At 41.4% G+C, this 23,696-nt stretch overlaps 1 protein-coding gene across 3 annotated transcripts in view; it reads right to left on the reverse strand.

Annotated features, from left to right (window-relative positions):
• Positions 1–23,696, reverse strand: part of MGAT5 (alpha-1,6-mannosylglycoprotein 6-beta-N-acetylglucosaminyltransferase) — a 211,532-nt gene that overhangs the window by 76,203 nt on the left and 111,633 nt on the right. For all 3 annotated transcript variants that reach the window (XM_075609542.1, XM_075609541.1, XM_075609540.1), the window contains exons 3-5: positions 22,822–22,989; positions 7,044–7,120; positions 3,706–3,795 (exon numbers count right to left, since the gene is read on the reverse strand). In XM_075609542.1, the coding sequence (XP_075465657.1) occupies positions 3,706–3,795; positions 7,044–7,120; positions 22,822–22,989 (335 nt within the window). The remainder of the gene's footprint in view (positions 1–3,705; positions 3,796–7,043; positions 7,121–22,821; positions 22,990–23,696) is intronic.

The following is a 23,696-nucleotide window of genomic DNA, read 5'->3' on the forward strand; positions in this document are numbered from 1 at the left end:
CTCTCCAACCCCTGACTACGGCAAGTACCTTGATCTACCCAAACTCTCCTACCCTGACTCGGCTACACGACCCTGACTCTGCAATCCGAACCTGGTCTTGTGGTTGTAGGTCGGCGGTTATCTGTATCCCCACCTCAGCCCCGCGGTCTAAGTCCTGTTTGTGGTGTGGTGAGCACTAACACCGTTCTGCTCAAGATATCTTTCACATTGCCACCAGAAACTAAGTTAAACACAGATTATAGGCTAAAACTGTAAAATTCCAGGCATTATTGAAATCCCTGCTCTCTGATTGGTTAAAATTCCAGGCATTATTCATTCAGTAATGCCCAGAATCTTTGGCAGCTTGCAAAGTTTTTATATCTAGCCAATCAGTTTTTCCTTTTGTCATAACAGCTCTGAGACAGGGCAGGGGATTGGTCAGGAGGCAGGAACAGCTCTCACACAGGTCAGGGGATTGGTCAGGAAGCAGCAGCCAGGCAGTGACTCCTCCCTCTCCCTCCGTGAACACAGCTCCATTGACAGTTGAGTTGAGGGAGAGTGTGTGTTTGTAGCTGCAAAGTAAGTGTCTGTCTGCAGTTTGTTTGTAGCTGCTGTTTCTGTCTATCGTGTGTGTGTGTCTGCTGTGCCAGAGTTTGTGTGCCTGCTGCTGTGTGTGCGTCTGCTGCAGAGTGTTTGTGTGCGTCTGCTGCAGAGTTTGTGTGTGTGCGTCTGCAGAGTTTGTGTGTGGCGTGTGTGTAGTGGTGTTGAGTGTATATAGCAGTTTGGCTGTAGCAGCAGTTTGCTGTGTGTGTCTGCTGCAGAGTGTGTGTGTGTGTCTGCTGCAGAGTGTGTGTGTGTGTCTGCTGCAGAGTGTGTGTGTGTGTCTGCTGCAGAGTGTGTGTGTGTGTCTGCTGCAGAGTGTGTGTGTGTGTGTGTGTGTGTGTGTGTGTGTGTGTGTGTGTGTAGCTGCAGCGTGTGTGTGTGTGTGTGTGTGTGTCTGCAGCGTGTGTGTGTGTGTGTGTGTAGCTGCAGCGTGCGTGCGTGTGTGTGTGTGTGTGTGTGTGTCTCAGAAGCAGCAGAGTGGATGTAGCAGAAGTTTGTGTTGTGTGTGTAGAGCTGTTGTGTGTGGGTGTGGGAGTGTGTACACAGAGGGGGCGGCAGTGGGTGGATATAGATATCTGCAGTTTAAGTGTGTATAGAGGTGCTTTAATGTATTAACCATTTTATTTTAATTTAAAAAAATCTATATATAACTATACAAAAGTGTCTATTTATGAAAAAAGCCTAGATTTAGCCTATATTAGTAATAATCCCCTCAGAACAGGGCATTACTGGCCAATAATGCCCTGGCTGGGTTAAAGTCCCTCGGCTTCGCCTCGGACCTCCAACTCTTCCATCTTCTTTATGAAAAAAGCCTACATTTAGCCTTTAATCGTAATAATCCCCTCAGAACAGGGCATTATTGGCCAGTAACGCACTGTTCTACGTTGATTATTACTTAAGTAACATTAACGGTAACCATATTATTGTGCATGGATGAAAAAAAAATCTCTCAAATGCATTAAGACTGTCGAGTAAATGCTAACAAATGTTTTAAAAAAATGGAAGTATAAATACATACAGACTTAAATTAGAGAAAGATCTCATGATAAGAAAATAAAATGTAAACCTAAGAGTACATCTGAAGAAACCTAGACGCTTTTGAAAACTCTGTGTATAATTTAATTTGTGAAGAATGGAAATGTTGCTATGCCAATAATGTATTATAGTCTACATCTAATCTACTTTTACCCAGGTCCAATGTAGCTAATAAAACTTTGAACCAAAGAAAATGAAAAAGAAAAATGGCAAATGCTTATTGTAGACAGAAACAGAAAAGCACCAATTATTACGGTGATAATGCAGATTCCCAAAATCAAGTTGGCTTTTCGGAGATGTCATGTTGTCGGGGAGGGGGGAGGCCTTGCTTGCCTAGACAAATTACTCCCTTTTCAAGTTATCTTTGGCAGGCTACACAGATTGTAAATTCATATCATTGTCGTAGTTATTAGAATTCCATTTCATGCTTGCATTCACAAACATTTAAGATTTCAGTCTTTGACGCTGAGCATTAATCAAAGGAATAAGGGCACAGAACTTCAACTCAAGGTTAACTGTATATTGTTTTATACACTTAAAAGAGAGCTTATTAGAGATTTAAGAGCTCTAAGGAAAAAAAAATTTACACTTCTAATTTACTGCTAAATATTTTAATATACACGTAACCTTCCTTGCCCGAACGTACACACGCACAGTCTCTCAGACCTGCTCAGGGTGCTGGGTCGGTGTAGGCTGGGCGTGGATATGCAGATAGATTAAGGATGTCCGCTAGGAACTTTTATAGTACACACAAGCTTTATTCACATCCGTTTATAATGCTCGCCATACAAAACAGACTTCACTTCAGACATTAACTGGTAGCAAGTATGGTTACTCTGTGCTTCTTCCCCTGGCAGCTCTCACTCCTACATGCTGGGGAGGTGCTTATGGTTGTTCCCCTTAGCAAGTTAGATTGGGAATCTTGAAGTAGGTCTATGGTGGGAATACACGGTCCTCCGGGATTAGTATCCCGTGACAGCCTGGCGCTCCATGCATATTTTAATTGGGAGTTTACTTAGGACCTTCCGGTGGGGCTGATCCGATTATGCTCCGGAACTTCTACTCGGAGAACTCCCTGCTGAGCACATGCTCACCCCTCTTCCCGAATGAGAACAATATTGCGCTATTACTGCAGGCGCAGACTATAAAGGGCACATTCCTGAACGGAATACAATAAATGTTGACAGGACATCCTTAATACACATACTATACACAAACCTATTTACAGGACTCACGGTGAGGCTTCAGTCTGTTTCTAAAACATTGGGCGGAGCTATATATACCCTTCTATCTCCCTATAGTGACATCACGGGTCACAAGACATACAAGGAACCCTTTCTGCATAGTCATCCTGCATCACATGATGGGGAGGGCAATAACCTGAGTGATCCCACAAAGTTAGCCCATTAAGGCTGCTAACCCTTTATACTAACTAGTAGCCCACAAAGAAAATCCAAACCGTGTTAGATGACGCTAGTTCGGGTGCGATTACCCGGGATCAGTACTTAATGGATCTGCCCCATGGTACCTTTTGCATTTTAATATTAGAAAGCAAGGATTGGGTACAGGGGAACCAAATAATGAACTATTGGTTCCTATCCCACCAAGACCGCCAATGTGATTTAGTGTGGCACTAAACCTACCTTAATTCTAACCCAGTCTTCAACCATATTACATCATCATCTGATATTTAGAGGGGATTAAATAGCATGACACAGGAAGAGGCGGATTAACCCTTGTAATAAGAAAGCATCAACAAATGGTTATTGTCTCCCTTGTTTCAGGTACAGCTCAACCCCGTTATAGCGCGATTCGCTACAACGCTTATAACGCGGCTCCCGATTTAAAAACACACCCATTTATTTTTTTTAAAGATTCAATGCTTTTTTGCTAATGGACACACACACAAAGCGCGGCTATCCCAGTTATAATGCGGTCTCATTCGGTGGACCCCAAGGATCGCGTTATAACGGGGTTCAGCTGTAGTAGTTTATTTTTTTTGGCAGTAGCATGCCATGTAAAGCAAAGAATGAACCATCAACCTAATCACATAGGGAAAAGGAATTAGCAGGGAAAAGGCATACTGACCTCACTGAGGTAAATAAAGAAAGAACATGTAGAGCCATCAACGCCGTAATTTGAATAGCACGAATCAGATCGCCACATGTCCTTCATCCACTGTAACAGGAAAGAAGAGGGTCAATCATCTGAAATAGAACATGGACTTTCCACAAGTGTTCTCACCTACTTCACTGAGAAGAGCAACACACAGGGTTCTTAAAGCCACTGAACAGATGATCAAGGCATTCCCCCAGCTACGGAAAAATGACCAAATTGGTCCCTGATAAAGGGGTAGTCCCTGTTAGGATCAAAGTGAACTAACTTAAGTGACATGTTTAATGGGTCTCATCTGGGTAAATTGGTACTTTTTTTTACCCAAATCTGACAGCCGTACGTATTTCTTTAGTTTAATGATAAAAAAAAAAGTTAAGACTTGGGAGGGTTTGGATATCCGCTGGCTGCATCCCTTGTGTGATGTCACAGTGTGATCAGCAAATGATTGTACACCTTTCCTTATCCCTACTGGTTCCCTGAGAAGGATAGGGTGGCATAAGGGGAGATAAAGCATTTGATTAACAAACACTTCAATTTTAGAGGTCCATAAGAAATGCAACTGGACGACCACCACCTTTAAAAGAAAATGATTATAAAATGATTGGACAATAATGAATACATTCAGAATAACATCAAGAAGAAAAAAAAAAAGTGTTAATTCCTTTTCCAAAAATGAAATTTTAAATACAACCAAGTACACATTTTGTAGAAATACATAAATATTTGCTTGTACAGATTTAAATCTGTGTGTCCTTCTTCAAATCCCTACCTCTGTACAAAAGTGGTATTGCTGCCGTACATTTTGCAGTCTGAACAGACTCGGATTTTAACCACTTATAAATATTTACAACTTCCCTCTTTGCACTATTTTATCGTTTCAATTCAATGTATGTCGCTACGCGAGCTGAATAATAAGATACCGCAACGCTTGTTTTTAGATTACATTTGGTTTACACCACGGTAAATGCATAGGTCTTTGCGTTTCTTTAAGGTACAGTAACTACACCATTATTTCAAATGGCACCTTCATTCCAAAGAGCAGCACAGATTGGCTGTTGTGCAATGAAGTAGAACATTACGCCATGAGGTTGTCGATATTGGGGTCCTGCTGGAGTTTATCCCTATTTAATATGGCTGCTAACCCCTTGCTTCGTGATTAAAAGATCTCAAAACCTTATATTAGAAGATAAAGATGAGACACTGTCTCCGATAAGATCATTTTATAGACTGTATGGAAACCGGCTCTGTGCTCCCTGCTGGAGAGGAGAACGGGAGAATAAACCCATGTGAACACACTACTGCAGTAAAGCCCCCTTTAAAATAGGTCAGGGGGAAACTGCACCTTTTACTCACTAGTGCAGGGGGGTGGCCAACTCCATTCAAGAGCCACAAACAGGTCAGGTTTTCAGGATATCGCTGCGCCAGTATAGGTGGCTCAATCATTATGAAAGCCACCGATTGAGCCACCTGCGCTGAAGCAGGGATATTCTGAAAACCTGACCTGTTGGTGGCTCTTGAGGACTGGAGTTGTCCGCCCCTGCACTAATATGTCAGATGAGCCCTCAACACTGCAAGTTTAACACAAGCCCCTTCGGCGCTAAAGTGGCGTTTGACAAGATTGCTCTATAAAGCAACTCGTGTTCTTCGTCACTGCACGCAGCTTGTGTAACAGTGGCGATCTTTTAATTATCACCTTTTATTTCGCTGGTAAGAGGAAGAAAAAAAAATTACTTGCCAGCTGAAAATCCTCATGATGCCTTTCCTTTATACTGTATATCAAATGAGCACATACCAAGCATGGCGGTCTTGTTCGAATGTCAGCAGTAATTGCAATTTATTTGCAAAATCATTATTTCCCCAATTGTTTTTTTTTCTTTTACACAAATGTGCAGACGCTGAACTCTATTACGATTCTAGTTCATCAGTAATGTGACATTTTGTGTCTCTGCTGGCTTGTCTTCTGTGTACAGTTAACCTTTTTTGCTTGCCGATGCATTTTGTAATTGGCAGAGTTGGCAGTGATGGTTTCTAGAGCTTTATTCTCTCTCTCTAAACGAGGGGTCTCAAACTCCATCCTCAAGGGCCACCAACAGGCCAATGTTTATGGATACCCCTGCTTCAGCACAGGTGGCTCAATCGGTGGCTCAGTCTGAAGTAGGGATATCCATAATAGCTGGCCTGCTGTTGTCCCCTGAGGACTGGGTTTGAGACCCCTGCTCTAAACAAACAGGTAAACCAAGATGAGCATCACGCAGAGTGTCAGTAATTTAAATTAGATTTGTGAGCATCAATATTAAATATACAATAATATAAATGTCACGTATAAAATCTTGCTTATCAATCTGGCAAAAAAAAATAATAATTTTTTTTTTACCCAGCATTTTGATTCACAAAATGAAAGCTAAATCATTATTAAAAACACACAATGTGATACATTCTATTATCTTACATACATGTGTCTTCCTTTAACTCCACCTATTGCTCCATATGATCAGTACTTTTAAAGATTCCTTCTCAAGCACAACACAAGTACTTTTTTTAATACGGATTGCAAATTACATTTTTGTTCTGTCAATTTAATATCAAAATGGCTATTTTCAGAGCTGGATACTGAGACACCAAAATAGCACTTTCACAATCTGTGTGGAGTTAGCTGTAAAATGCACTATGCACTACAGTACTATGCATAAGTAACTGGTTTAAGGAGTTTCCTGAAACATATACTCCACTAAAAAGAAATGTTTGTGAAGTTAACCCCTTCAGTGCTGGAAGGTTGCAAGGGCCACGTAATGCCATAGATGAGAGAGTGCCTACCACCACAGATGGTAATCAAGAACTTTAAGGGTTGTGAGATTAAGCAATTATCTACTGCATTATCTAGAAATTGATTCTCTGATCGGGTCAGACGGTTTTCCTGGATACACCGATTTCTTTACACTGAATATGCCATCTTCACACTGAATCAAAGGGGTGGTTTAAAAATCTTCCCTTCAGCGGACAATACACAAATTCAGTTTGTTTTTACACCAAATGCATATTGAGAAACCCGTATGCAACAAGTTAACGGAATAGGGTTAATGGAAACCACATAAAATAGCCATATAAAATAACAGGGTCCTGTGTTTAGATGATACTTGAGGCTCTGCTTAATGAGGCCCCCCCTCACATCAAGCAACCACATAAACAGGACACCCAGAGTTCCTAATAAAATCAGGGGGGGAAGACGCATTGCTGTCGTGTCAAGTTTCAACCTTTGGTTTTTTATTACCATGTAAAATGTCCCACACACTTTTTTTTTTTTTTCTTCTTACCTTAACTTTACCCTCACAGTGAGGGAAGCCGTCCATGGGAGGCAATTCACACTGTTCCTGGGCCCCATTAATAATATCTGCGGAAAGAAGAAACAGACCACAACATCAACATTAAACAGTTCACCACGACAGGGCTCAATGCCGCTCTGGAAGCAAAAGGGGGTAACTCCTATTCCTCAGGTGAGATTGTTAAAATACAGTACGTCATTTAAAAGATGAAGCGTGGAAACATCGTGTTACCTGAAAGTAGTAATATTTTTCATGGTATTTACAGGCTGAAAATAAACGTATTACATTTCGGTCATCCCTGGGCAATTAACACACTATTTTAACCAGGGAGCAGGATTTTACTCTGCCTCCAACACGCAGGTTGGCCGAGAACCTAAATTTATCATAGGTGGAATTTGGTGAACATATGTCTTTTTTCAACCTCATCTACTATGTAACTATGTACCTCCCAATCCGTGTACCAGGTGCTACACAGCCCTTCCAGGCCCATAAGCAGCACAGCCCGATTAGTTAAGTGGGGGGCAGGAGGGTTTAAGTCAGAACGCGGTGAAGCTGGGAGGAGTAGAGGGAGGTTCACGAACCCAGTGACGGTGTTCTATCTCTTCACCCAGCACTTCTGGGTTTCTCCCCTGTTATCCTGGCCACCCCCCCCCCTTTTCTCCTCTGTGTGTTGGACTGTCCCATCTCCCCTTGTTACTTGGTGCAGTCCCTACCTTATTTCCTGCTTGTCTGGGTCAACTTGCTTCCATTTCAAGCCAGCAGACTACTGGAGTAACATCTCTCTCTGAAATCCCAGAGACAGCTTTGTCTTTTCACCTTCCCCTTATTTTGCTACCCCAAAGTTCCCTTTTTTGTTATCTATTGTACTTCAGTAAAGTTTACAGAAGCTAAAAGAAGGACTCGGAGTGCTGGAAAGGGGATGAGTTTAACTACCTGTCTCTACTCACTAAGACACAGGTGAGCCTGAGCTAGAACAGGTGGCACCTCTTAATTGAAGAGTGGCTGGTCCAACTTCTGCCTTTGGGCCTTCTACTCCTCCTGCCAGAGCATTTGTCAATAAAGCTCTGTTTGGGAATTATTTAATTTACTTAAATATTCAGATACCTTTTATTTAACGTTTTATTTAACAGAAAGTTGGGGGGGGGGGGGGGAGAGAAGAAACCTCCGCTTTTCTGTGTAACAAAGTGATTTAATGTAATTCTGTAGCTTACTTTTTTTTTTATCTCCTCTCTACAAATCAGAAAATCTGATGGCATAATAATTACAGCGTTCAATTAACTGACAACTGTGTGAATATATAGAGAGAGAGCAGACAGTAGGTGCCAATGTATAAGTATGACATTACTACAAAAGTAACTAGCAGGAGCAGCTCAGTGATCAAAGACACAAATTAGTTAACAAAGACACAAATCCGTTAACAATGACACCAAGTTTGAATCAGGGGAACCTGGTTCAATTCCCGGGGTCAGCTTCTTCTGGCTTCGGGTAAGTCACTTTATCTCCCTCCAGCACCAAAATCAGATTGTAAGCTCATCTGGACAGGGACTGTCTGTAAAAATTCTGTGTACTGCATACCGCGCGCTGTACTGTCATTGTGACGCGCTTCGAGTCTCATTGGGAAAAAAGCGCTATATGAAATAGTTATTATAACCTTGTTTTACATGTGTGCACAATAAGTGTCATGTATAACAGGGACGCTCAACTCGTCCTCAAGGCACCCCCAACATGTGTGGTTCTCAGGATATCCTTGCTTCAGCACAGGTGGTTCAGAGGCTCAGTCCAACAGCCCCCTGTGCTGAAGATGGGATATACTGAAAACCTGACCTGTTGAGGGCGTCTTGATGCCTTGAGTTGAGCACTCCTAATGTACATAATCAAGCAAAAATTATGCCTCCATTATAAATCTCTCGAAATAAATCATAATGTGGACAAATTGCCACTTTCAACCCCCGGTTGCTGTGTGCGGTACTTTGACTGACATTGGCTAAAAGGAACTTAAATGTACTTCTAAAACTGCAGTTTGAGTCATAACAACCCCCAAAAAGCTGTAAGATATTTATGCTTCATTTTATAAACCAACAATTATAGTTTGCAGGAAAAAAGTTCAATAAAAATATTAAAATACAGCTAAAATCACCAAGAGCCAGGAGTAAGGCAGCACGGTGAATACGGACCTGGAGAGAGGGGGTATTCATTAAACAGGCACAAGAGCACAGAGACCCGCACTGCCTTCAATGGTAGTTTCTGTGCGACAGATTGGGTTATTCGTTAATTTGCTATCGCGCCAACACAGGAGGTGCTCACTCAATTTATAATCCCACTGGGGTAGGAGCACGAGGGGAAAAATGGAAACAGTACACCAAGGGTGCTCAACTCCAGTCCTCAAGACCCCCCAGCAGGTCAAGTTTTAAGGATATCCCTGATTCAGCACAGGTGGCTCAATCAGAGGCTCAGTCGAAGACCGAGACTCCGATTGTGCCACCTGTGCTGAAGCAGAGATATCCTGAAAACCTGACCTGGTGGAGGGGTCTTGAGGACTGGAGTTGAGTACCACTGCTGAGTGGAGCACAGCCTCCAGTGTGAAGTTAGAAGGGAGACCCTAATTGCTTGCACTCTATCCCCCTTGATTGTCGACGGATATCAAAATGTACTTTTAATTCACAATTAAAGATGCGCTTTATGTGTGTGCTGAATGTCCTTTCATTGCATCTTTTAAAGGTCGAATTAAAATAACATTTTTAGATCAGGTGGCAATCAAGGTGTATGGAAAGCAATTAGGGGCTCTCCTCTAACCAGAAGCTGCGCTCAGATGAATAACCCCCAATGTGTGCAATTTCACTGATATTCGCCACTTTAGGCTTAATTTAATGGGGGGGGGGAGAGTTTGTCGTCTTTTAAGAGAACCAAAATCCACCTCTTGCCAGGAACATTTTCTGCTGCTGAAGTTGTAAGCAAACGCGTTGTAAGCAAACGTCGCCAAGCAGTTACTTCCGTAAACTGCCTTATAGCCACACCGAGCTAAGGAACCACTCGTCAGTGAGACCAGCAAAGTTAAATGATGTGGTTCGGAGTCCTTCAGCTAATAGCATGTTATTTTATTTTTAAATCATCAAGTGTCTGTTGAAGATGAATAGCTAAAACAAACCTCGGAGTGCATGGAAAAATAACAGCCTCATGGCAGAATATTATATACCAGTGGGTGAAGCTCTCGTCTTTAATACACACGCTAGTGGGCTACACTCCAGATTTAGTCGGCCGCTTGCATGCGCTGAAGGTAGGTAATTAAATTGCTGTTTAGTTTGGAGTCTGTTAGGCTGCGATTATACCTAAAAACGCTGGTTGCAACGCGTATCGCGACGCCAAAAAAACAATTAAAAGTAAACATACCTGTAGTGGCGTGCGCACCGCCTGGAGCTGCAGAGCGGACGACTGGGGAGGAGATAGAGGAATTTGTTCGCTGGAGGCGACGGCTGCGTCACAAGAGCGTTTCAGCCAATGAGAGAGAACCGCTCACGGCCACGCCTCCGCCACGCCTCCCTGTCTGTATGTTCAAGATACCGCTCGGCAGCAGGGTGAGGGTGACGTCACCGGATCGCGCTGCCGCCCGACGGTATCTGTTATAATCAAGGCCTTACAAGGATCCAAAAAGCTGCGCGCAGAATTCCATCGCAGAGATGGCTGCAGGAAGACACGTAAAGGCAGCATATGATAGGAGCCAGTCCCGGCTCCCAAAGTAGGAGGCCTGGCTACTAAACCCAGTGCCAGCTTCTTGGGACCATAAAAATGAATATTACTTGAAAACAATGCAGTGAGTTCAATGCCAAAGAAGAAACAAAAATGAAAACAATGGAAGAAATTAAATAAAGTCGCTGCTTCCAAGAAAACTAGCAGAGAGAAAAGGTTTCCGAAGACAGCTGCGCTTTCATTTTGGTAAAAATATTACAAACTTTTTTGGCTCCAGAGAGAGAAAAACATAGATCCCAATAGAAGGTAAAAATCCCTACCCTGAAACTAAAAGCTGTATGCCTATAAAATAGGACGGTGCTGGGTGGGCTGGGGAAAGGGGGGTACTGGGCGGAGGGGGGAAGATAACCTGCTCCCGTCCCTCTCTTCCCCCCCCCTGATGATCGAATGATCGAAATCACAAAAGGTTAACAGATGCTAAACCCCAATTATAGAGATGCATGTTATAAGATTATGCCATGTACAGTGTTTGCTGTTCCTATTGTACCGTTTCCACCACTCTGTAACTATCTGTATATCCCTGAAAAAACGCAATAAAAAAAGATTAAAACAAAAAAAATTATATTACAAAAAAAAAAAACAGTTAACGTCAGCAGCAGTTCTGTAACCCAAGGCTGATTTACAGAGCTCAAAAACAAAGTAAATGCCAATTTCAATGTTTCCATGGGCACGCTCCCATTATCTGACTATTCAGTAGCTCTTTGTTTTTCCAGTGTGAAAGGTGAGAGGTGCTAGAAATGGAACAGACGTAGTCAACTTAGCCACAGACCAGGCACAGAGTGAGCAGCAATATATCAGGAACACTAACCACCCACTTCTCCGTCCTGTTCTTGTAGGCAAAACCCCACCAACAGAAAAGGACTATTTGAGTGGAACACAACCCATAAGCAGACCCTCTTCCTTTAAACAAAGAAGAATGAATCAGGGGCAAGTTCACGTTAATTTGGCACCTATAGGGGGGGGAATACACATGTATTTCTTTATTTATTTAGCGTTGTCCAGGTACATAGCGCTTTACAGCAGTAATACACGCGACACATTATAACAATGGGAATAAGCTCTTCAGACAAAAGTCCCTGACCCGAAGAGCTTACAATCTAAGTGGTAAGTGTGGAGAACATAAGAGACCAAAAAAAGTGTGTTCTGGTAACATGCATATTTTATTTTTTACTATGAAGGTTTCCATATTAAACAATTTAGTGAGCGTTGTTATACAATCTTTATGGAAACTGTCAATCATTCATTCTACTGGTAGGTTGTTCACCCCCCTTTGTCTGCGGTTTGTAGAGTACAGTAAATATTCATTAGTTAAACGGATAAATATAAGCAGCTGATAAGCATGGATTCGGGAGACATGAAGAAAATAAAAACATTCCTTTTCATATGATACAAATACATTATTTTTGAGTCCAGGTGATTAAATCTGGGACTGCCGCTTTAAGGCCTCGGCCATGTTCCCTGCTTGCTGGCGGAAGCGCGCTGACGCGCGCTCCCGCTCAGCACTGAGCCCCTACAGCCGCAATTAGAGCGGCTTTAGTAGGGGCTCACCTATGCTTCCGCAAGCGCGCGGAAACGTAGGTCTTAGGGGAATTTAAAATTCCCCCGCTTGCCGGCGCGACAGGCCGGTCACGTCAGCGGTTCGCCCAATGAGGGCGAACCAGCTCCGTGACGTCACTGGCCCGCCCCCGGCCAGTGACGTGCCCGCCCCCTGACGGCGCGTGCGGTAAGCAACCGCAAGGCCAGGGAAAGCACCCGCTTTCCCTGAGCCTCAGCGAGCAAGCAGGGAGCCTGGCCGAGGCCTAAGAGTTCACGCAGAGGTGTGCACTTAAATTTAAGCCCACAAAACACATTCACTGGAAGAAAATGCAGATGAAGATCTAACCAAGCGCCACTTCAGTCTGTGTAAAATATTATGACCACGCTGATTATTTTGTACTGTGCTTTTCAAGCAGATATACTACTTGATATGACGTTTTCAAACTTAAACATTGCATTGTGGCTCCAGACTCTGCTAAACGTGCACATGTAGTCATCATTTGGAGTATGTGAGAACTTTCCCAGCAAGTTAAAAATAAATGTTCTCCGCTTCATGCTGCTACATACCATGGATAAGAGAGCACACAAAATATCAATATACCAAATCCTCAACAAACAGGATTTGGAAGTGTAATCCATTCGTGATACAATGTAGTAGATTTAATCTGCGTGAAAGGCAATTTCCCCACCAAAAACCATAAATAGTGTATTTAGAGGGGGGACTTTTCACTGAAGTGTCAAGAAACCAAGAAAAACATGCTACCAAGTATGACAATACTGAAACAGTAGTCCAAGCTGCAGTTTTTTTGTATTTTATTTTTTTCCCCCTTTAATATGGGCATCAATACAATCCACACAATAAGTAATTATCTAAGTTGCCAATCGATCGGTGAAGATTCGGCTCGTGGTTTAATAAATGGCTGTCAGTGCAGCAGAAGAGGACCAAAGATGCAAAGTTCTGTGGGGGAGATCACGTGACCAGGCAGTCACTAGATACAGTTGGTGCACTGCTAAAGAGAGGGCAGGGCTCAAATGGGGTGTGCCAGAGCCTGTTTCAAAAGAGAAAGGGGATATGACTTTGTAAATGGCTGTTATAGAAATCAGAAATGCTTGTTACATTATAATACATTAAAAATGTCAAGAGTTGCTTAAATAAAAACATGTGTTGCTGACGTCACCCCACCCTGCAGGCCAATCACAGCGTGTGCACAAACCCACACACAACCAAACTTTCAATTTTATATATATAGATTAAAACTGTAATTCACAGTCGTTGTTGTTTTATTTTAAATGCTACAAGTATTTTCTCATAGTACAGAACTGATTTATTTTAAAAAATCACATGTAGGATATTGCTTGAACTGCAGCTTTAACGCTTTGAATTTCTCTTGAGTTCTAGATTCAAGGTTTTTCCTAACCTCATTGCATATACCTCCCTTTTAATCAATCTTCACACCCGTATGCTTCACTTAACTTAGGTTCGCAAACCTGCATTGTGTGATTATGTTGTTAGAAACCAAAAATGCGAATACAGTATATCTATATTTTTTTTTTGCAAAGAGAAATTCAATGGCACACCACAAATCTTCTAACATATGGGGGGAAAAAAAAACAAAAAGGAAATGAAAGGAGCTGTAGCTGAGCGAGGTGGAAAAATACCTTTCATAATAAACTTTTTCAAAGGAAATTATCTCCCGTTGTTCAGGGAGTCACTGCAACAGGCCATTTGCTCTGCACAAACAAACGACAGTTATACAATCAATGAGCTTAACCCATGCCAAGTGCCAGTGAATACAAGTAAGATGAACCAGGTAGATAGAAAGTTCTGCAAAAGGAGATTAATTCCTCTGACCTGACCCTTGGTGTAATTCCAACATTCTTACATTACACTGTCTCTTGACTAAGTAACTGTAGGAATACGGTCCTTTTATTCAACTAGTGTACAGAGCTTCTGTACATGTTCACCGAGCCAAGGAAAAGAAAAGTACTTAAATGCAAACTTTTTGGGGCGCATCTGAACATCAAACACTGAACTTTCCGTGTCCTGGTATCATTGTACCCGCTTGAATACATGTGTAGGTTAACCATTTACATGCTGGATGACAAGCTGGTACATGCAAAAATGGGTGCCAAAACAATAACTCTGTGTTGCTGCAAAATGAGGCTGGTTTGTTGCGTGCAGAACCTGCGATCTGATCTCCCATGTACAGACTGATCTTGCATTAGCCAGAGTTTACAAGTCTGTCACGATGGACCCAGCTTATTACAACTTTTAATTACCGGGATCATTGATTGAGCAAGCAGAGAGATAAAAATAAATTGCGTTTATTCACCTAATGGACGTACACAACTATGTTACACAAAAATACAGTAAAAAGACACACTTACTTTGGAAACTGGGATAACAAAACTAATCTTTCTAGCTGCAAACACACAGCCAAAATAATTCCTGGCCACTTTTCCTTCCCGTGGCCTCTTGCTGTTGAATTCGGGTCACTTATCCTCTGAAAAATGTAGACAATTTACTCAGAGCTGGAACTTCTCCAATGGGACTGAATCTCAGGTGAATCACACAAGATGGAACTGATGGACTCATGAAAAACTTAGATGGATCCCTTAGAACTGATGAATCTTGAGCTGGGTTCAAATCTGTGATGGTGATAAAACTCCTCTTCACCCCCACCCCCTCCTTCTTGATGTTACAGCAGAGAACAACTTTCCCTGACCGTTCTGTTCTGACTGACAGATTAAATCTGTCAATGGTGATATTGGATACCGAGGCTTGAGCCTCATTACTCCAAGTTCTCTTGTTGAGTGTATTGTCGCACACTTTAGGAAGCTTCTGGATCTGTGTTACTTGCCACAGTTGAGTTGGTCTCACAGGTCAGCGCTGTGATGGGTCGTGGGTAGCGGTCAAATGGGTTTGCAGAGATCGCAGCAAGCTTCATGATCAGCGGGTTTGAGTTCTGGTCCAGTTCCTTGTAGAATTTCTTGTTGAGCTTCTTTAGATGTTCATCTAACATCTCGATGCCCAGTTCCCTATGAAGGTCTGCTATTCTTGTAGGAAGTGGAGCGTTGGACGCAATCCACAGCGCCTTGTTCTGTAATTTTTGGAGAGATCTTTGCCGTTGGTGGCAACCACTCCACACCGGGGAGGCGTATGTCATTGTGGGTCTAATGATCGCCTTGATCACATTGACTTTGCTCTTGATAGGCATGGTCCTTGTCTTCAGCAGGGGGTACAGTGCTGCCAGCTTGGTTGTTGCCTTCTGTTGAATCTTCTCAATGTGGTTTCTCCAGCTTAGCTTGCTATCTAGGATTACCCCTAGGTAAGAGCTGTTTGGCTCCCATTTGATAGCCTCTCCGTTGAGGGTGATTGGCGGGTGTGCCTTGATCCTCTTTTTGGTAAACAGTGTAGCTGTAGTCTTGCTGGAGTTCAGTCCTACTTGCCAGTCGCTGTACCATGTTGATAGCATGTCTAGTGCTTTCTGGATGTTCTTAGCTACTTCTTTCTCTCTGAAGGACTGGGAGATGACTGCCACATCTGCGTAGAGTGCCAACTTCCCCATGGCCTGCACCAGCTTATAATACCACCTGGCCAAACCCCCTTTGCTCAGTGACAGAATATCTGGTTCTGGTCAAAGAATCCCCCCAGTTGCTGGCCAGCTGTTTAACCCCTTTGAAGCTCTATCTTTTTGTATACATCCTGGAGGGCCTCTCCCCAGGGTCCCTTAGAAGCCAGGCCTTCGGAATGGTGGGTCATAAACTAGCAGGGTGAATCTTTTAATGTATCCTGTCCCCTGCCTGTCATGTAAATCCCCTCACCTCACGTAACTGTAACCTACACAAGAGCCATGCCCGTTTATGCATTTACACCCATGGTATTATTAATAAAATCATAACAGTCTACATGTCTCTCTCCTAATCGTTTGCATACAACAAATTAGAACATTAGGACATTCCTTCAACATATCAAGCTTGGGGGATGGTTAAACCCCATTCTCTTTACACTTATTCAAAAACATTGTTACCATACTTCATACATTATATGATTTTCCCCCTGAACCCTATTTTAATCAAACCAACCTCCGTCTTATACCTGGCTGGAGTGTGGGGATATACATTAACCCCTGGTGTCCCATTTTTACCTTTTCCTGCTCTGTGCTGAAGCAGGGCATCCCAGCACCTCTAGAAACGGTAAACACAAACGGCAATTGTCCCATATTTTGCACACAGTCACAGTAATGCATAAACAATGCCCGGGCCCAAGAGCTGACACTCTAGGACCCCAAAACACGGGTCAAGGGTAACCAAGTGGGCTTGACCTTTATTGTAAGCCTGGTTCTCCCTTCCCCCGCCACAAAGTCTAAAGTATTTAAAGAATAGTGGTCAAAGTGCATATAAAAAAGGACAGATTAAGAGGGGCAGGGAGCACAGACCTCTTTGTCGGATGAAATAAAGCAAGTTTTCATATCAGTGTGTATAGTGAAACAGACGTGTTGTCTTTGCTGAATTGCATATTACCAGTTACTGTATTTTTAATTTATGATCCCTCCAAAACCCCCATTGAATATGATTTTTTTCCCCCTCAATCTCATGGAAGTGGATTGGGACTTCAAGTCTCCCTTAGGAGAAAACCGCAACATAGCATTCTGGATAGAAGTGCAAAGGAGGCATACATTAGATGTTATTTAAAGGCTGTGTCCATAGTAGATCCGACGTTGGGAGCGCCGAATACAAACAAATGGATGCCAATGCGCTTGTGCATAGATTGCGCGACTGCACGATGGGGCAACCAGTACTTCGCGAGAAAAACTGGTTTGAATTTGCGACCGGAAGTCCCGGGGGGGGGGGAGGGGGGAAGTGAAGTGGTGCACTGCTCAATGATGATGGAGGATGGATCGTGTGAAAAGAAATCTCTTATTTTAACCTGGCAGCATGAAAATCAGGAAAAACAGGTAAGTACAGGCGTGTGCAAAGCCACGCGCATGCCAGTACTATATACGTGGCCTATCACCCAGCGTGCTATGGAAGCCTGTAATACATTGCAGAATAATATATAGATACAAATATAGATAAGATTCCAAAACACCGCCGCCAACCTCTCTTCTGGTCACTGTGGTATTGTACTCCACTAAAGTTTTTAAAGACCGATTACGGAGAAATAGAAAGCATCAGATCTAGAGGTAAGATTAGGGAGCTGGATGAATGTCTCATGAGGACACGGAGTCAGGCCGACAGTGCTGCAAACTCTACCGTAAAGCAGCAAAACTGAAATGTTATGATTTTTTACATTTTTTTTTTTTTTAAGAAATCAGATCTGTAGTATTAGATAATACATACTGTATTTTTTAATTATTATTATTCAACTCAATTTGAGCTGCAAACTGTAACAATAGATCATGTTACCTTAGTAATATAAGGATACATTGAAGCTGCTGAGTTACACTGACTGAGCAGCTATTATGTTAGTCACACAATCAGGATTTTTACAAATTTGTAATCAAATGATAGCCAGATTAGGTAAGAATGTGAAAGTATACACACGAACGCTCACATGCCTGAAACAGAAGTAGAGTGGGTTTGGCTTCCGTTTCGATCGGACTGGCTGCCTCATCGGAGCGGTCGTCACGATCTGTGCTATGAAAATGAGCACCAATGATGTACCAGGTATGACCAAAAGCTCTAAAAGGTTAAAACAGCAATCCCCCCTGGCTGCATTTATTGTAGTTTTCTCCAAGAAAATACTACAAACATGGCCTGCCGGGGTCACCAATAGAAAGCCGCAACGTCGTCTTTACATTGGCTGCTGGAGCAAGATATGACCCTGTGGCTATTTTTATTAAGGGAGCACATATTTGTGCCATGTGTGTCGGAGGGACCCCAGAGCAGTTGCAGTGACCTTGGGTTCATGCAAGCGGTTTAAAAATAAATGTAAAAAAATCCTTGGGCAGCGCAAATTGTGGCTTTCATGTATCTGCAGTTCTTGGCCTTTTGATGTTCCAGCTTTGGAACAATATATTTGATTTTATACGCTTTAATTTTCTGCGCATAGCTCAACCTCTATTGCTACATACAAGTCTGTTCACACAGGTTTACATATTGTCGGTCTTTAGGGTTCTTTAGTCAATGAATTGTGGGGACTGGTCGCCACCCATTTCCCAAGACTCATTGCTTCTGTGCCCAAGAACGGAGGAACGGTCGTCAACATCAATAGGAGCGTGACCAGGTGTTTTGCTGCAGACTATGACCAGCGAAAACTGCCTCATTTCCATGAAAGGAAAAAGCCTCCCTTTTTTCTCATTGTATCAGGAATAAAAAAAACAAGCAGAAACGTGCAACTTTTTTTTTTTTTTTTTAAAGACATGTTTGTAAGTACCGTGGAACTATAAAAATACTTGCAAAAAAAATAAAAAATAATAAAAATAGTAATCATTCAAAATTATTGTATATATACACACGCATATATCATCTTCCAGTGCACATGCAGTTTTGAGTTAATGGTTTCTGTATTTCATTTCAAAATAGGATATTAAATTTGGCTGTCACAAACGTGAATCATTCATCAAGAAACTAGTGAAATGGAACAAGAAAAAAATGCTTTCCATGGGGAATAAAATACATCAATTGAAAAGTCTCTTTTTACAAACATAAAATTAATAAAAGCATTACACCTATATCGCATTAGCAACGTGCTCCCAGAGAAAAATGTGCAAAGAGCAGGCCGGGCGAAATCAGTTTTAAAACACACCAGTTTTGGCTCTTATCAATTAAGAGAAGATTACTCACGGTTTAAATTTTCTTTTTTTTTTTTTTAATTAACAAAACAGAAAATCAATATAGAAACAAAATAAGCCACTTGTGGCAGAAATGTGTTCCGAGTCTGATAGTGTACGTGGTATGTTGCGAGTGACAGTGTACGTGGCATCTTTCATATACCGTCGTAAAAAGGCCGCCATATCTCCTATGATTTATTTTTTTGTATTAAAAAGAAGAAGCAAACACATACTGTATTCTTTTGTACGTAGCCAAGCTATTTATACAGTAGCACCAAAAACTCTTCGCTGCTTAGCAGCATTCTTCAGAATTGGATTGTTTACACTACATCAATTCCACTGGTTACAGCCAAACAAAAGTTACAGTACCAAGATCCGATGGTGAACCTGTCACGTATGGCACACCGGTGAGAGCACATGCCCGGTATATGGGGACAAGGACTAATACACACAGTTATCCATCCGATTCACTTTTCTACACGCACGGACCTTGAAGTGAATAATAACTTCACAATATACCAGCTGTCACGACCGGCAAACTTGTGAGCACGAGATCTATGCAGCCAGGGTTAAAACAGACGGCTAACTGGCTGTCGCACCTTTCTTCTTCGCAAAGGAACTTCAGAGGAGTTCATATTTACCGGTACTTCGTTACAATATTTATCTTTAATCCGCTGCCACCAAAGAAATAACAAATGTGTCATTATTTGCAAAGTCGTCTGCCCGGTATATTAAGTAATCTATGCACAAAGCACACACAAAACTCTGTTGTTGCCAAATGTGCCTGAAAATGTAAATTATGCTCTACAAAGCGGGTAACCGTTCAATCAGAGCCCATAGTACTTGTCCAAGTTTAGGTTTAATATACAAAAAAAAAAATTAAAAAAAAGACAGTGGATCGGTTACAGAAATAGATTACTACAAGAACACACAGTTATAAATGCAGAGTTTCTTAAAACCAAAACATATGCAGAATTCCCCCACGTAACAGGTTTTCCCCAGAGATCACTGGAGTAGTAAATATGAGAATTTGCGTGTGATCCCAAAACACACCTCTGTTGAATTCCAACTCAAAGAAACAGTAGGATTTTATATTCTAAATTCCCATAATAGAAAACATCATAAACTCATCTTTCCATGTTTCCAACCCACCGATTTCAATCTAACAGTTTAATGACTTAAGAAAAAAAGAAAAAAAAACTGTTCTTTTGACGATTAAACTTTGCCTCAATATATAAAAGACTTAACTGTTTCTAGAATCCTTACACACACCATATTTACGGCTGCATCTGTATACTTAATATACTCGCCTGTATATGAAACATGACCACATAACGCCAATTTTTGCAAGAGAAACAGATTATACATGATTTTTGTTATTTTATTCGTGTAATCGCAACAGTTACAAATATCTATTTGTTATTCTTGCAAATTGCGGTCAGGCCAATGATATCTTCATATTTAATAATGATATGATATTCATTCCCCGCATTAACGTACGCAATGGGTCCAGAGCATGTATGTAAATCGAAAAAGTACTTAAAGTGAAGCACTACCTTTTTTCCCCACTTATCTATGCACGTACTGTACTGCAATAGTCATATACGTGCATAACTGATGTAAAAAACGCATTTGTAACAGGCTCTATAGTCTCCCCGCTTGCGCACAGCTTTGGTATAGGTAGGGAGCCGGTATTGCTGTTCAGGACGTGCTGACAGGCGCATGCGCAAGCTGCCGTTTGCCTATTGGGCGATATGTCCTTACTCACGAGTATACTTAAAACGAGTGTCCTTAAACCGGGGTATGTATGCATTTAATACAAATCATAAATGTAATAATACATTTACTCTTTTTGCAATACCTTCTTAGCCACACCCTCTAGTATTTTCAGATCCCCTTAAGAATCCCTTTCAAGGCACATTGAAAAGGGTCCTGTTTATTCTAATGTCAGAGAAGAAGCCATATTCCATATTCCACTCCCCTCCCCCCCCCCCCCCCCACACATAAAAAGCCAGATGTTCACTCCAGACACCCTTCTCACTAGACCAGCACAAACTAGGCCTGGTGTGGTTTGACATTCCCCAAAAATAATTCTTGTATTTTAAAGACAGTTTGTAACCAACATTAACCTCTCGTGTGCCAGAATGATTAAATATGTCATATCTCATGAGATCATGACAGAAGATTCATTTTTTCACTTCGGTATTCAAACAGCCATTTGTAGAGGCAAGAATCGGGCTTGCAAAATTAATTTAACATCACAAGTGTCGTTCCTCAACAAAAAGGTTCATCTCAATGAACAAACAGTGTTTCCAGGGATACCGAAACCAAACAAAAGGCAACAAAATAAATCCCCCAGACTATGGTCAGTCTATATTGCCCAAAGCATCTGAGCGCTTCACACAATTGACTCAACCTATGGAGTTTCAAGGGGAGTGGTGAGTAGAACGCTGCAATTTACAATTATAAAACCAAATAAAGTTCTCAAAAATAACGTCCTGAATTTCTTTGCGTCACTTGAGTGAAGTGAAACGAGACAGCATTGATTAAAGTCGCAATACAGCTATCGAACAGTTAGCCGGGTCTCTAACATTTTGCATATCTGCATCTTACGATATGAACAGCTTTCAATAATTTGGGAAGTCTAATTTTGACGCTTTTACCCATTTGGTGCAGGATTTCCACTGTTATTTTCAGATATTTAGAAGCTCACTGTAGAAATGAATGATTACAAGCACAAAACAGGAAAAAGTAAATGTTGTATATTTCTTGGACAGATCAAGTGGGACTGTGATTTTCTAAATTACATTCAAAGAAACCAAATAAGTGTCTTACAGTTACACGTATTTAGGGGAAAACTATTGCCATGGTTCTTATTTTATGAATATTTGCGAACAACGAGTGCAAGTCATTACTATAACTCCACTGATTCTTACACTGACACAAATGTACAACTAAAGAATGCAGTATATTTTGCCCTATCCTTGTATTGCCTGGAGTTTTATTATGATACACCACTGTTGTCTTGATAGGAAAAAGCTATTAAACTTAATTTAAGATACTCTGCGGTTTTGCTCAACTCAATCTCCTATGTACCTTGCAAATTTAGGCTGGAATCCCAATTGGATTACTGCAACATTTAGATTTTTTTGTTCAATTACATTAGAAATCGTCAAGCAGACATTTATAGATGTGCAGAATCTTTCGGTAAGTGCTGTAGCTAACTTTTGATTTGACTGGAACAAGTATATTACCAGATTAGCAATGTTATAGCTATTGACATAGTAATGCAGCCAGTGCAAGCCCCAAAAAAAAGTTTGGTCATCTTTTTAGAAAGGAAAGGTATACAGTGATATACCAACTAAGTAAACATGGGAAGGATACTGATCCAGGGAGTAATCTGATTGCCAAGTCTTGGAGTTGGAAAGGAATTTATTTTTCTCCTTATGAGGCATCATTGGATGATATAACACTGGGGGTTTTTTTTTTCCTTCCTCTGGATCAATAAGTATAGATATAGGATAAAGTATCTGTTGTCTAAATGTAGCATAGGTTGACCGTAGACGCATGTCTTTTTTTTCAACCTCATCTACTACAGTATGTAACTATGTAAAACACAAATCCTTTTAATTGTCACAAATTTTTTTTTTTTTTTTTTTTTTTTTAACAAGTCAATAAAACCAGGCTTATGTGATACAAAGTCCAACACATACCAGCTACGTTGAGTTTCTCCCCAGCTCCCATGCTGGGAATGGCCGTTGTGGTGCCATTGGTAGAGTTTGATCCTGTGCCATTAATTACAAGGTTGTCCACCTTCGACTCCAATTTCCCAATGCGCAGTAAAATATTGTCCAGGAGCACTGCCAGGGTCTTCTTAAGATCTAAAACACAGAAAAAAAATAGGATCAAATCCTTTTAAACATTTTTTTGTTAATTCACCTGTTCACACAAGAAATAAATACGGTTACAATGTTTGTAGACTTAAATGTGGCTTTGTTTTTTTTACAGGAATCGCTTGTATACATGCCCAGGCAAAAACAGAACATATGACCTGGTGGATCTCCTCTCTTAGAGAGAGTGCATAAAGCCTTTTTCAGGTACACCAGCGAGAAGCTTATAAAAAAAAGCCAGACACAAATAAATAAGTGTTACTCATTCCCTGCTAAGTGTCCCTGAGAATAACGAGGAACATTCCACCGAGGAAAACATAACTACCTAATCTTTCCATGTCGGTAATTAAATCATTAACAACCCTAGCATTAATGTGCTTAAGATGATGCGCTCTTCTCTATAAGAAAGTCCACAGGGGATGTTAACTCATCTCACAAATATTTAGCATGGTAGGCCTAAAATAACCATTGCAACAAAACGACACTGCATGTTTTGCTTTGCAAACACAAGCAGGTTTTATAGAGAGGGACTTCAACCATCACACCAATTACCAGATAAAAAGTACAAAGTCCATAATTTGCAATCTCCTTTTTGAAAAGTATTTTTTTTTTAAAGGAGCACACCCGCTTTGTGCGCTCTCTAATTCTAAAGTATTTACAACCCCAAAGTGACATCCTGTTCGTGCGTGTCATATTGC

The sequence above is a fragment of the Ascaphus truei genome, chromosome 7 (assembly GCF_040206685.1).
Source record: "Ascaphus truei isolate aAscTru1 chromosome 7, aAscTru1.hap1, whole genome shotgun sequence".
Taxonomy (NCBI): domain Eukaryota; kingdom Metazoa; phylum Chordata; class Amphibia; order Anura; family Ascaphidae; genus Ascaphus; species Ascaphus truei.